Genomic DNA, 15410 nt, shown 5'->3' on the forward strand with positions numbered 1-15410 from the left:
ATCTAGCTCAACAAAGCATCTCTCTGTGCAATGTAAGATGATTACAACAAATGTTTTCTAATGATGCATTTTGATTGCATTGGCTTTAGATGACCAACCAAACTGCTCTTTGGGGTCAAGAACAAATGTGAATGGACATTTAGGCAAATCACTCTCAAACACATGGAATTTGGCCGGAAAAGAAAAACAAGCAACTAAACAATATCATCTAGACATAGATCTTCTGGCTGCCTGTTCATCTATGTTGCCATTCCATCTGGATTGTGGGCATTAATGAATAGGTCATCTTTTCCTAGTGAGAGTGAGAGTACCCTCCTTTTTTTCTATCCTCCCTTTTTTATGGAAACTGACAAGCAACAATGAATGATTGTTGTAACTATAATGGAACTTACAGATTAGAACATCTTATTATAAAGTAGTCACACTTAAAACAATGTAAACAGCTTTAAACCCACAAAACGACTTGCAAACTTGCAAACATTACTTTAAAATGTAAGTTACATTTCCTGTTTTAACAGCTGAGTTTAAGTACGTTCAGTAAATACTGTCTTTTTATATTTCCCTTTCCTACTTGCACTCTTCTCTCAGATACTTTATTAGTGGTTTGAATTCTGAACTAGGTTTTCAACTGACAGACTAAATAAGGGCTTGTTTAACTCAGTTTGGTAAGGCTCCTACGTTTTTTCAGATTCAAATGTGATGATCACATTTCTAAACCATTTCTTATATATTTTGCACTATGATTACAAAGTTATGCTCTGATAAATTTTTATAAATTCCATTCATGGTCTATTAAGAGGTGTGTATCTAAAATGTGTGAGAGTATAATTGAAAACATAGTTTACATTTTTTCAATTAATTTTGCTTTGATTCAACATGATTAAACACCACAAAACCTATACATACACTGAGTAGCCAGATTATTATGATCTCTGAACACATAATAATCTGGCCACTCAGTATATATCCTATATAATAAAAGGCTAATATGCAAATTGTCCCCTTGACCAGGAGTTCGACCAGCAGGCAGGCCGGCCAACCACCCACGTGCCCTCCCCCTGGCCAGGCTGGCTGGACCCCACACATGCACGAATTCATGCACTGGGCCTCACATATATACTGTGTGGCCAGATTATTATGCATTCAGAGATCATAATAATCTAGCCACTCAGTGTATATGCAAAAACCTAAAAATAAAATAACTCATGTTTGGATAAATGTAGAGTTTAAAAAGAGTCCCACATGTACCTGCCCTCCATACCCAAGCAAGTATGCCATAGAAACGGGACACAAATGCTTTCCAAACAAGGAGAGACTTGTTCCATCTTCCCCCACAGACAAGTCTCCTGTTCACCTCGCTGAGGTGAAGTTAACTGTTGGCTGAAGTATAGAAAGTATGTTCCTGCTCAGGTGGCGTTGGGAATCCTGGTCAAAGTTACTGGAAACTTGAACCCTTTTTATTTTTATTTATTTATTAAAATATATTTTATTGATTTTTTACAGAGGAAGGGAGAGGGATAGAGAGTTAAAAACATCAATGAGAGAGAGACGTCGATCAGCTGCCTCCTGCACACTCCCTACTGGGGATGTGCCTGCAACCAAGGTACATGCCCTTGACTGGAATCGAACCTGAGACCCTTCAGTCCATAGGCCGATGCTCTATCCACTGAGCCAAACTGGTTAGGGCTTGAGCCCTTTTTTAGAATTCCAGTTAATGTGTGTCCTGTTCCTTCCCCACAGGTGTGCATGTATTTCTAAGTATAGTCTGACATTCATCAATGTAACACAGTAGTAAAAAGATGTAAAAGATCATAACAAGGACATAAGGAGACTCAGTGGAAAGAAATGACTACTTGGAAATTCTAAAGAGAGCATAACACTTTTTGAATTTTCAAGTAATTGTTTCCAATAACTCTCACCTTTCCAGTCCAATTCTGTTGCCTTTTAATCTGATTCTTTGAAGAAAGATAACAGCGCATCCCCAAAGATGAAGCTGGCCGTGTTTAGGATATAAAATAAAGTTCTGCTTTTTGTAGCATGAGATGTTTGCACTACTTATTCCTGATATAAGTGGAGCTTTGGGATTCTCACTGCAAAAACCTGAGATTTACATATTAATTGAAACTCTTCAGGTTAGTAAGGCTACTACACCATTAGAATATGCATGTTTAGGTATGTCTGCAAATTCCCATAAGCCAAGATGCAAAAATTAGAACATACAAAAAAAAATTAGACACTTGGAATCATCGCTAGTGCCTGCCTCCCCTGCGTGGTCTGTTCCCTCCATCCTCTTTTCCCTCCAGTGAGAGGGGAATCAAAGAAAGCACTGGGCTCGAGTGATAGGACTCTCAATTGGAAAATAAAGGTTCTTACTTTTTAAAGTTTATTTAAACTATTTCAAAGTAATATGATTGGTAGATTGTCTGTCACTACCACTTTTAGCAACTTTTCCAGAACCTGCATGCCCGGGTCAATTACCATCATTATTCTGCCTCTGTGCTTCTCCCACTTCTGCAATTATCACAGAATACTGTAATGATTATTTCTCTCACTTGTCTTCTGTTAGAGATTTAACACCTTGAGGAATATGATGTATGCACTTAGAATAGATTCTTAGGCCACCAAAAGCTGGATGAATGAACAACATGACATCGCAGAAATTATAGAAAGTATTCTGCACTTACCTTTGATAAATTGGACCCTCCTCTGTGGTAACATGTTAGGGATACCTGCTATTGCAAGGTTTCTGATACAGGGCAGTAGAGTTACTCTGATGGGTTTTGATAAATACAAAATCACTTTGTTTGATGGAATCAAAACTAGAATCTGAGGCTCTTACTACTCCATAACCCTGCTGTCCTCATGTATATGTGAAGTGATTTTTTGTATAATGTTGTTCATATATCATGTTTCTTTTCTTGAATGTGTGACATGGTTGAAAGAGTGAAAAAAAATCAGTATGTAAGGTTTTTAAAAGCTAAAATATTTGATACTTATTTTCTATTTTTGTAATTGGTATGCTTCAACATTTATTTGTCTTTGAAATAGAATGATGCTTTAGAAAATTCTGGGTATGATGAAAACTTAATTATTCCAGTAATGACAGATTAGAGTTTCAGGATCACTTTGCATATGTATATTATTCTCATAGAAAGTGAAAAATAGAGGCACTGGGAAAACATTTTGCTAAACTACTCCTATTCATAAATGGAATTTTTTTTTTTAACAAATAAGTACTTTATAGTTATTATTTTATGTATGGGAAGTTCTTTATTTCACCATCTATTTTGAATGATACACTTGCTGGATATAGTAATATTGGTTTCAGATCCTTGCTTTCCATTATCTTAAGTACTTCATGCCATACCTTCTGACCTGTAGAAATTCTGATGACAAATCAGATGACAGCCTTATGGGAGTTCCTTTGTAGGAAACAGCTTGCTTTTCTCTTGCTGTCTTTAAGATTATCTCTCTGTCTTTATTTTTTGGCATTTTAATTATGATGTGTCGGGGTGTGGACCTATTTGGATCCTTCTTGTTTGGGACTCTCTGTGCCTCCTGAACTTGCGAGACTTTTTCCTTCACCAGGTTAGGGAAGTTTTCTGTCATTATTTCTTCAAACACATTCTCTATCCCTTTCTCACTTTCTGCCTCTTCTGGCATACCTGCTATGTGAATATTGTTATGTTTCATGTTGTCCCACAGCTCCCTTAAGCTGTCCTCCTGTTTTTTAATATATATATTTTTTCTTTTTGGTTCTCTGATTAAGTGAATTTTTTCTACCTTGTCTTCTAATTCACTGATCTGATCCTCACCTTCCCCTAATCTGTTGTGTATTCCTTCCAATGTGCTTTTTATTTGCACTATGTCATCCTTTATTTCTGTTTTCATAGTTACTATATATTTTCTCATGCTGTTGAGCATCTTTACCATCATTATTCTGAACTCTCAGATAAATTTATTATCTCCATTTCATTTATCTCTTCTTATGGAGAATTCTCTTGTTCTTTTATTTGGGGGTTGTATCCTCATTTTGGGTGCCTGTTTGGATTTGTGACTATGTATTACGTAGATCTGCTATGCCTCTCAATCTCTAGTGAAGGACAATGTCAAATATTGTTTCTGATAAATTAGATCAGGCAAAGACTCAAGACCTCCAGAAACTGCTTCCGCTTGAAGACTAATTGGATTTAGTCTTGAATAGCTCTAAGGAAATTGTCCATAGGTGTGGTGAGAATTTTTCCCAACAGGGTGGGGGCAATTGCTTCTGCCTGGAGGCTAGTTGTTATTCTCAGTCTTTTAATGAGCCACAAAAACTCCACACTGTGGGGCAAGGTGTTTTCCAATAGGGTAGGTCAACTGTCTTCCCCCCTGGCAAAACAACCTAGATACCAATTGTCTGCATGAGAAAGATGACTTCCGCAGTGAGAGGGAATGACTCAGCACAGGAAAACAGAGGTCTGTCTTCTGAGCTCTATCCCCAGGATCCCCAACCCTGGCTGCTGCTCACACAGCTCCAGTCCACTCTGCCCTCTCTATGCTGGAGCACAAGGATACACAGGGAATTTGGTGCATTGGCCCTTTAAGAGGGTGTTTGCATTTCCGGCTGTCTTTCCCTGGCAGACTGCAACCCTGCTGCTTTTCACAGCCAGATGTTATGTGGGTATCCTTCTTAGTTCTGGTGCTCTCTGCTGGGAGGCCCAGCTTGGGGATTAGACCCCAAAGTTCACAGTGGCAACCCCCTGCAGCTGAGATATCTCTCTGGAACTTCATTTGCTGTCTGTAGGAGCGTGGACAACCCTTTCGCACCTCCACCCCTCCTACAGTCTCTATGTGGTCTCCACTTTCTGTCCTCGCTTATCAGGATTCTCTCCAGCTAGTGTCCAGTTGATTATTCAAGAAGTTTTTCAGTATATATTTTTTTAGTTGTAATTCCAGTTTGGTCCTGGGAGCATGTCCGTGCAGCATCCACTTACTCTGCCCTATTTTTAATTTGCATAGTTATCATTTTAAACTAGAAGCCCAGTGCACGACATTCATGTACTGGGGTGGGGAGTTCCCTCAGCCTGGCCTGCACCCTCTCACAGTCTGGGAGCCCTCGGGGGGATGTCCAGCTTCTGACTTAGCGGCACTCCCCCTGTGGAAGCTCACTGATCATCAGGGGGCAGTTCCTGCATTGAGCATCTGCCCACTGGTGGTCAGTGTGCATCATAGCGACCAGTCATTCTACTGTTTGGTCAATTTGCATATTAGCCTTTTATTATATAAGTTGTTTACACAATTATTTCTGGATTGTGTGGTGTATGAACATATGTACCTGCCTGTATATTACCAAGTCTTCTGATTCTAAGTATAAATTATGTTCCTCAGGCTCTTCCTCCAAGCATTTCCACTATTTTTGCCCTTGTTCTGATTTATACAACATTTTAAAATATGGGTTTGTGGATTTACAAAATGCTCACACATTGTAAAAAAATGAATATAATACGGATAGTTAGGCAGATCTATTCACCTATCATCAACCCTTCTTTACTACTGAGCCTGCTTCATGGGTTGCATGGTTTATTGTGCTGCTGTTGACTTCTTGAAATTCTTAATAATTCTGAATACAGTGTCCTGCATTTTCATTTTTCACTGGGCCTTGAAAAATTTGTAGTCGGTCCTGTCAACAACTCCGCCTCTTTCACTCCTTCCCTCTTATGCAATCACTCTGAACTGTTTGCTACTTCCAGAAAGTTTCTGTGTATGTAAGCATGTTTGCATTAGTTTTTCCATCGATGGGGTTATTCTATACAAATTCTACACTTTTTCTTGCCTCCTCAGTGTTGCATGACTGAATTTTTCCATGAAACAGCCTCCATCTCCCCAGCACCCATTTCCTCCTTCCCTCAGGCAGTCTCCATACCTCTACGGGATGAGCTTTCTAATTTTGGTTTTGCCACTACTCTGCTTAAAATGTACAATGCTTCCCTGTTGTGTATAGAGGAAATTAGCATCCTGGCAAACAGAACGGACTCTGTAGGACCAATGCCAATGTGCTGGTGAATTGAGTTTCAGAGCATGCAGGTCTGAAGGACAACTCTGCACTAGGAAAGTCACCAAGATAAGTCTTTTCTGCAAAGAAGTCAGGTCTCTGCTCATATCACCTAATCTGATCATAGGCCTTTATTTTTAGACTTTGCAATAGTGAATCTGTCTAATAGGTAGGAAAAAGTGATCTTCCCTTTTTCTTACCATTACTTTGTAAAGTTGTGAGTAATTAACTTTAAAATTAGCAAAGACAGTATGAGGGACTCCATGTTTGTGTCCCTCTCAAATTTATATGTTGAAACCCTAACCCCCATGTGATGATATTAGGAGGTAGAGACTTTGGGAGGTAATTAGGTTTAGATGTGGTCACAAGTGTGGAGGCTAATCCTTATAGAAAGAGGAGGAGACCAGAGTTCTCTCTCTCTGCTTTGTGGGGACACAACAAAGAGGCACCCAGATCTAGGACTTCTCAGCCTTCAAAACTGTGAGAAATAAGTATCTCTTTAAGCTACCCAATCCATGATATTTTCAGATAGACAGGAAGGAAGGCTTTAGCTTTCTACAACGTTGATTAATCTACAGCATAGGATTAGGTCATGTAGACTTACTATCTACACTAATAAAAGAGTAAGATGCAAATTGACCATACCTTTGCAATGCCCACCAGCCAATCAGGAGTGAGTATGCAAATTAACCCAACAAAGATGGTGGGTTAATTTGCATACACAGGTACTGAGCGGCCAGGGGCGGGGTGGGACGCAGGCATTCCGCACTTTCCCAGCCACTCTGGGCCTCTGGGCAGCATGGGAAGGTGGAAAGGCAGCTCCAGGCTAGAGCAAAAAGGCAGCTCCAGCCCGAGCAAAGGTGGTGCCAGCAGCCAGGGGAAGGAAGGCCCATTCTTGCACAAATCTTCGTGCATTGGGCCTCTAGTTTTATAAATAAAGAAAATGAGTCTGAGAAAAAATATATGCCATGTCCAAAGCCATGGAATTTAGTGATGAACTTAAATTAATATCTACTGCCCTTCAGGTTAATAAATTGTGACATTTTGGAATTTTCCTGAATCCTCTAAATTCTGAGGTCAGAATGGTATTCTGAAAGAGTTTAGAGAAATCTGATTGTTATGGCAACAACTACTTTTATTGCTTCCAGTCCTGCATTTCTAAGATATAAAGGTTCAATTGTCCAAGTTGATGGTTAAGAATGCCTGTATAGTAGCCACTCAAAGACCTGTGCCATCATGGATGAATTAACCTCTGAGCTTTAATTTTCTTAAGTGGAAAACAATAGATATAGTGTCTACCTCACAGAACTGATTAGAAATAAACAAGATAACTTATCTGATTATACAACAAATATTTATTCGGTGACTATTATGTATCAAAAATAGTGCTAACAGTGAGATTATGGCAATGATTCACACACATTTCCTGCCTTCGTGGACCTAACAGTCTGGTTAGACGTAGAGTTTCAGAAAGCACCATAGTTCCTGTACAGAATTAATGCTTAGTTAATAAAAATATTTATAAATGTTTTCCCTTCCTTCCTACTTTATCTTTAGATATAGTCTCGGTCACCGAATAGGGGTGTTTATATTGTTATCACCATGGAGAAGTCCATCCTCGGACCTGCCCTCTCACCCTTTCACTCTTCTGAAATTATTTGCTAGTAGAAAATATAAACTGAAAATATGAAAACTGGCATACATCCAGTCCAGTGCCCGTTTCTTTATGCATTAATAGAGGTTTTGTTGTTGTTGTTGTTTTAAATCATTTTTTTAACTCAATCTTGTCCATAGGTGAGAGTTTACAATTTTTTATGGAAATGCCCATGTAATAAACGAGCTTTGAAAATCTGGATGAGGCTTAATTACTTCATAGTAACCAAGCATCTCAGCCCATGTGCCCAGCTCGCAGGTCCGAGAGCTCTGCTGGAATGGACCTAGTCAGAGTGCGCCTCGCAAGAAGCCTGCGTGGCCAAGAAACCAGCTCCGAAGCCGCCCTAGAGGAAAGGCGCCTAAGGAGGACCCTGCGAGCCCTTCTCGGGAACGTGAAGGACATCGCCAGGCCAGTGTGCAGAGACCATGCCATGCTCTGGGTCAGCCCAGCAGAAGGGAGTCTGACATGCAGGAGCATTGCACTGCTATGCGAGCTGCAGATGTCAGTGGCCTGCTGCGCTCTGCTAGAGCTGCAGTTGTCAAGGCCAGCTGCTCTGAAGGGCCAGCTGTCAGCGGACATGGCGAGCTCTTCCCAGTTTTTGCTGAGAAAACTAGCATGGAATGGGATCAGCACAGGATATGACTTTAATATCCTCCATCTGTCCAAGTAGACGTATTTTTTGCGCAAGAATTGTTAAGGCTCCTCTATGATAATATTTACACAAGTTAAAAAGCCAATTGCATGGTTAGTTAGGCTCTGCGGAGTGAGAGGGCAGGGATAGGTCTGTGACTCATGGCCGCCGGTGCTGCGGGTGGTGTCAAGGAAAGGATGCCCCCGCTGGATCCAGAACCTACCTTCCTCGCTCCCAGGCACTGCTGCAGCTGAGGCTTAGTGAGGACACCATACTGGCAGTTGTGGGGCTGCCACGTTATTTCTCTCCAGTCACAGGTCCTGTTGTCTGAACAACTAAGGCAAGGCATGATCCATTGGCCTGGAATAGACACCAAAACCTCCTTTGGTTCAGTTTCTACTGATGAAATTACAGTTTGCAAGGAACCTTGGGATTCAGCTGTGGCACACCCTCCCAGAAGCTGCGGTGAGAAGACCGCTCTTGCCATACAAATCGAGGGGAGCCATGCGTGGCCTCTTTCCAACCGAATAGAATCTCACTACACAATGATCTGAAATAGCACAGTTCATGCTGAGTTCAGTTCTGTGAAACCGTGTACTGACACAAAGTCTAGTGATCAGGTCCTACTCAACTAAAAAGCATATTTTAGACATAATTTTAAACAATAATCACATTTTTAAACTGTAACATTAGACCCTTAGGACCAACGTAGGTGGGGAAACCGTGTACTGACACTAATATTGAGGTAGCTGGCCATAAACAGTGATTCGTTTAACTCATGCTTATGTGAGCAATCCATGAAGAAAATTACTTTTACATTCTCATAATTTATTATTTTGAAGACTAGTTCCTTAATTTGATGGATGTCTTTTTTGGTGTGAATCTCTTCACCTCTTTTTAGCTCCGTTGCCTTTATTTCTTCAGCTGTTAGATGAGGTATGTAGTGTTCTCACATGATTGGTGTGAGGATTTAATGGGATAATGTATTTAATGCATCAAGCACAGTTACAATATCATATTCACTTTTCTTCCTAGTAGACTTCAGGCACGAAGTAGGTCCCAAGCTTTAATAAATGTGTACAAAATAAATGAATATTCTCAGTGTAGTTAAGATCTTTTCTATTTTGTTGATAAGGTAATATGCATCCAAAACATACTAAGTGAAATAAGTCTGTCAGAGAAAGACAAGTAGTATCACTTGATACTTGTCTTTCTCTGACTGACTTAGTGTGATTAATAATTTATTAGGAAAAAAAATCAAGAAATGACTTGATTTTTTCTTGTTTATCTTTTCGGAAATGGAGTGTGAACTAGCACATTAAACATGAAGTAGTCATTTATCTCCTTTGTGGAGAATACCCTGATGTCTACAACAGTAATCTGCTCTCCCTTAAAGGTCTTGCCTGTGTTACTAATAAGTGTTTCTCTTTAAAATGTTGAGGAGATAAATATTCCCAGGAACTTTTTAAGTTTGAAAGGAAAAATGTGAACAGCTGTATCCATTCTGGCTCTGATTTGTGGCTCCGCTAACAGAAGTGTCGGGTGTTACATTGATTTTAGTGGGAAGAGTTTCTCCTTTCAGGGGCTGAATAGGGTGCCACTTGCACTTGATGACCAGGGGGATGGCCGAATTGTGTATGCGAATGTGTGTGAAAGGAGAGCTAGTTTGTGTCTCACTAATACATTTTTCCCCCTCACAGAAAGGGAAAACAAAGTGTATTTACGTTAAGAGAGAGAAACTGGGAGAGATAAAAGAAAATATTACTCTCTAGGAGGATTTTAAGTTAGTACATTATTGAAGTAGCTTCCCTATCAGATGCTAGATGCTGTTAGTGTTAAAATATCACGACAACTTAAAAAATATTTAACATTTTCATAGCACCTGGCAGGTGCCAGGGATATTCTAAGCACTTTTAATAAATTATCCAATTGAAGCCTCCTAACTATGATGCTAAACCTCAAATATTTATAATCAGATAAAAAGTTTATAATGTATGCAAGTCAAATAATTATAGTAATAAGTAATGCATAATTAGGTAAAAACATCTGTGTGGTCCTGAAAGAGCCTGGGCTTTGGAGATACACACCTGGGCTCTGCCTCCAGCGAGCTCTGTGGATCTCAACACTGCCCAGTAGGGCCACCTGGAAAGCTTTTAAAAATCACTCATGCTTGCTGAAACCGGTTTGGCTCAGTGGATAGAGCGTTGGCCTGGGGACTGAAAGGTCCCAGGTTCGATTCCGGTCAAGGGCATGTACCTTGGTTGCGGGCACATCCCCAGTAGGGGGTGTGCAAGAGGCAGCTGATTGATGTTTCTCTCTCATTGATGTTTCTAGCTCTCTATCCCTCTCTCATCCTCTCTGTAACAAAATCAATAAAATATATTTTAAAAAAATCACCCATGCCCAGGTTGTTTGCCAGGCTGATTAAATCTGAGCTGCTGGGCTGGGTATGGGATTCATGGAGGTTTTTTTAAAAAATTAAATACAGTTAAGTTTATTTTCTCTAATTTTTTTTCTTTATTGTTGAAAGTATTACATATGTCCCCCCCATTTCCCCCCATTGACCCCCTCCAGCCCCCTCCCCCCCACCTTCAGCACCCTATTGTCTGTGTCCATGGGTTATGCTTATATGCATATAAGGTCTTTGGTTGATTGCCTCCCATCCACCCACCCGCCCACGCCTTCCCTCTGAGATTCTACACTCTGTTCTATGTGTCCATGTCTGGATCCACTCCATTCACCAGTTTATTTTGTTCATTACATTCCACATATGAGTGTGATCATGTGATACTTGTCTTCCTTTGACTATCTTATTTCACTTAGTATGATATTCTCCATCATGGAGTATTTTTGATGCTTTTCAGGTAATTCCATATGCAGCCAAGGTTGGGAACTGTTTAACTTGTATAGGTTACTTAATTTTCTCTGTATGGAAAATATGTATGGCACCTGCCATAGTGCCTGATACCTAGCAATTGATGAATACACTTTACCCCCCACCCCCACCTTAAGTAAACCATGGTAGCTCAGAATAAAGAAAGTGTCATGGGGGCAAGAGTTGTCTGGAATGCATAAACTGGATAGACAAGATTTGGGCATATGGAATCGGTGGTGTTTAGGGACAGTGATGGGGTGGACCTGAGTGAAGTGAGGCTGAAGAAATGACTATATATATGTATTGGAGAGAAAAAGGTCTGCTGGGTGAAGGTGTTTCCAGTTTCCATATGTGGAGTCTAGCAGTACTATTAAAAGATTCAAGATTCTCTTTTATAATTTTTTCTATGCTTTTCATTCAAAATATAACTTGCTTTCTCCATCTAATTTTTCCTGGCACGCAGGGTTTGTAATCCATAATCAAGCCCTTCACCTCTTCGCTTGGTCTCTTCTAATTCTATGTGATTTAGACATAGCCTTAAATTTAATGTTTGTTGATTAATTTTTCAAGAAAACCTCCTTCTGGAAGTGACTTTACTTCATAGAGATTTGCATTTTGTGGACATATAGAAACCTCTTGGATGGGGTTCAATGGGCCTTGGATCTCCTCCTCTTTTAGAAATGAGGTAAACTGAGGCCTACAGCACTGAATGACAGAAGTGAAATCATGCCGTTCATGACAGGGCTGGGCCAGAACTGAGGCCTAGAAGTCTCCACTTTGCTGATCCTTTTATCATGTTAGGTCAGCACAAAATCACCAGCTGAAAATGAAATATGGCCTAACAGTGTCATTTGTAGCATTTACAGGAAAACCCATAAATAGGTTTTTGTATTTTTTAAATGAACTTATCTTTTCTTCAAATACTTGAATTTATTCAGTGGGTTCATGTGTTGACAGAGATTATGTTTAAAACAAAAAGATTGTTGATTTTCTTTCTAAGAGGATGGCGGGATGTTGGGGACACGCAGGTGTTTCTGCTGAAGAGATTATATTTAGCAGTTTCTGCTAATGAGATTATATTTATTTAAAGGGCTCAGCTTTCATCAGATCCTTGAATATCTAAGAGCACATACATCCTCTCCTACAGACACGCTCCTCTCTCTCCCCCAGCCCTTTGCTGGCAGCTAATTTTGCACAGACTGAGTCTTTCTTTTTTTTTTTTTTTTAATATATTTTATTGATTTTTTACAGAGAGGAAGAGAGAGGGAATAGAGAGTTAGAAACATCGATGTGAGAGAAACATCGATCAGCTGCCTCTTGCACACCCCTTACTGGGGATGTGCCCGCAACCAAGGTACATGCCCTTGACCGGAATCGAACCTGGGACCCTTGAGTCCACAGGCAGATGCTCTATCCACTGAGCCAAACCAGTTTTGGCACAGACTGAGTCTTTCTTTGGTCACTTGCTGTTATGGCTGAAGAAACAAGTGGCCAAATAAATACAAGCACAAAGATGCAAATATGGGTACAATTAGTTTGGGAGGGGGGAGCGGGGAGGAACGGACAACTGATTGGGTCTCTAAAAACTTGGTCCCATTGATTCATACTACTACATATTTATACAGTCCTAACTCTGCATTTTTGTATTGGTTAACAATGCCTTTCTTTCAAGTTAGTAATACTGCTTAAAGGATATATCTGCAGGACTGGAGTTCCTTGACATCTTAAATTATACCATCTCTTAGCTAAAATTGTCAAAAAGGACATAAATTCTATGTTCTGTATTTAAACATTGAATGAATCAAAGCTGTGATTTCTGAAATAAAATATGACATATGTTTTAGGGAAAAGCATTCTGAGGCATAAAACTGCCTTTTGTGAGAAGTTATTTGATTTACAATTAAAGCTTTGTATTTAATGAGAGCTAGATTTCTGCCATTTAAGTGAATGAGATCGGGCAATATAATGGAGAAAAAAAAAGTAGCTTTTTGATTTAGGGCCGCATTGAGATATAAAACCACATAGATGATAATACTAGTTCTAGATTTTACAACACTATAAAATAAAGCAGTTTTTACTTAAGAAGTAAAGTACACTCAGATTTTCATTATTAGAAGCATTAAAGTGGAAGTTGTCATATTTCCTTCCTAAAAATAAGATCTGATTAATGCTTTTGTTCACATAGCATAAAATGAAATCTGAATTATTTTCCTTAAAGGGAATTCTCATTCAGTAATCATTATATACATTTCTTCTTTCTCCAAATTAGAAGAATTCTTTTTTCCTTGTGAAGAAACAGATTTTATTCTTAGGTTGTGTCTTATAGTTAAATTATTTTCTAAAGGTTAGAAATCCACTTAAGAACTACAATATACAGCCACTCAAATTTACATTAGCTAGTGTTATAGAAAAGACATTGTGACCATCATTACATTGGCAAGGTGAAAGAATGGATCCGATCCTGCCAAATGCCTGTAATGGGCTGTGAAAATCAGCTTTTGGAAACCACCTGTGGCCTAAAAATATAAGAAACTAAAGCTAGAACTCCTGAGTAAACTTCCTCCTGTGCTGTCTACCATGATAACTTCGTTCAACAGAAGGGAGTCTTACCATCAAGGAAGGAAAATGATCTCCAGCAGCAAAAAAATCCATTCTTGCAAAAAACCCCAAAAACAATATTTAAAAAATCTATTCTTGCAAACCACTGTCCCCAATCTCACTCATTTACTTTAAATACTTAGGACCTCAAGGGCCGAGCAGTTATCCCTGGTTGACTGTGCCTTGGCTGCTCATATTCTTCTGTAGAAGGGAGGAGGGCTTGGACATGGTTTTAGTTCAGCAACCATTTTTTTTTTTTTAATTTTTAATCCTCACCCGAGGCTATTTTTCCATTGATTTTTACAGAGGGTGGAAGAGAGAAGGAAAGACAGAGAAAAATATCTATGTGAGAGAAACACACCCTGCACACACCCTGCACACACCCTGACTAGGGCTGGGGCTGGGGAGGAGCCTGCAACTGAGGTATGTGCCCCTGATGGGAATCAAACCTGGCACCCTTCGGTCCACAGGTTGTTGCTCTATCCACTGAGCAAACTGACTAGGGCAGTTCATCAACCATTTTTAAATCATGTATTAGACACTGAAAGGTGAATAAGGGACAATTTCTGGAAAAACAAGCAAATGAGGGCAGTCATTAGTAATAATGTATTGCTAATGTGCATTTGACATACGAATACACTTATACTGTACCGGACGTACATATACTTCTATATGTATATATTAATTGCATTATAAAACAAAAATAAGGATGATTAGATAAAAAGTAAATGTGCATATATTTTAATCTTTGCTGGCTTCGTCCTGTGCCACTGACCATTCAGATCTATCATTCCATTTTACAGACTACTGATTAGAGAAAGAGAAACGTGAAAATTAAGCACCTGAAACAATGAGGTAAGTGCTACTGTAGACATGTGCCCGAGGTATTCTGGGAGCACAGAAGAGAAGCTACTCTGGGGGTGGAGAGGTAAAGGAGAGGAAGATAGAGCATCTGAAGACGGAGGTCAAGCTGGGAAGGCTGGTAGGAGAGGGAAAGGCATGGACAATAGCCTGGAGTCCTGGGCAGCATTATGGCATAAAATGAGGCGGAGAGGCGGGGAGGAGCTGGGAGAGAGAGGAGGGTCAGATTATGGAGGCCTGCAATTGTCAGACTAGGATGAGGGGCTTGCTTGGGGATCAATTGGGGGTTTCTGTAAAGAAGCCTAGCTACTCAAGTTACCCGAAGGCTCCTGTTCTGTGGTGGCCTCCCCTGTAAGGAACAGGCGTAGTCACAGCTCCCTCTCAGGGCCTGGCCTAGGTTCCTGCAGATTTAATGGCCTAGACCTTGACTTCTTGAAGAATCTCTGTAATGTATCTTCGACTTCTTGTTGAAGAACTTTTGACTTGGTTCAGTAGGAGGAATGGAATTAAGTTGTTTTATGATTTTCATAAATTGTCATCTGATTTAAAAAAAATACTTACTAGACACATTGGTGTCTCTTTTGTATACAAGAGTATATAACTGTATCTCACTTCACCAAGAGAAGCATGAATTATACCACCTGATGCACCGTAATGGGCAAACCACTCTTTATGCCCTGACTGTAATTTATTATTTAGAACACATGTTCAAGGACGAGGCTGTGCCCGTGCTTGTTAACTGGGCGTGCCAAATTGC

At 39.8% G+C, this 15410-nt stretch overlaps 1 protein-coding gene across 1 annotated transcript in view; it reads right to left on the reverse strand.

Moving 5' to 3' along the window:
- CPED1 (cadherin like and PC-esterase domain containing 1) overlaps positions 1 to 15410 on the reverse strand; it is a 299822-nt gene that overhangs the window by 33893 nt on the left and 250519 nt on the right. The window contains exon 17 of the mRNA XM_008157594.3: positions 8543 to 8679. Within this exon, the coding sequence (XP_008155816.2) occupies positions 8543 to 8679 (137 nt within the window). The remainder of the gene's footprint in view (positions 1 to 8542; positions 8680 to 15410) is intronic.

Source organism: Eptesicus fuscus, chromosome 14 (genome assembly GCF_027574615.1).
Source record: "Eptesicus fuscus isolate TK198812 chromosome 14, DD_ASM_mEF_20220401, whole genome shotgun sequence".
Lineage (NCBI taxonomy): Eukaryota > Metazoa > Chordata > Mammalia > Chiroptera > Vespertilionidae > Eptesicus > Eptesicus fuscus.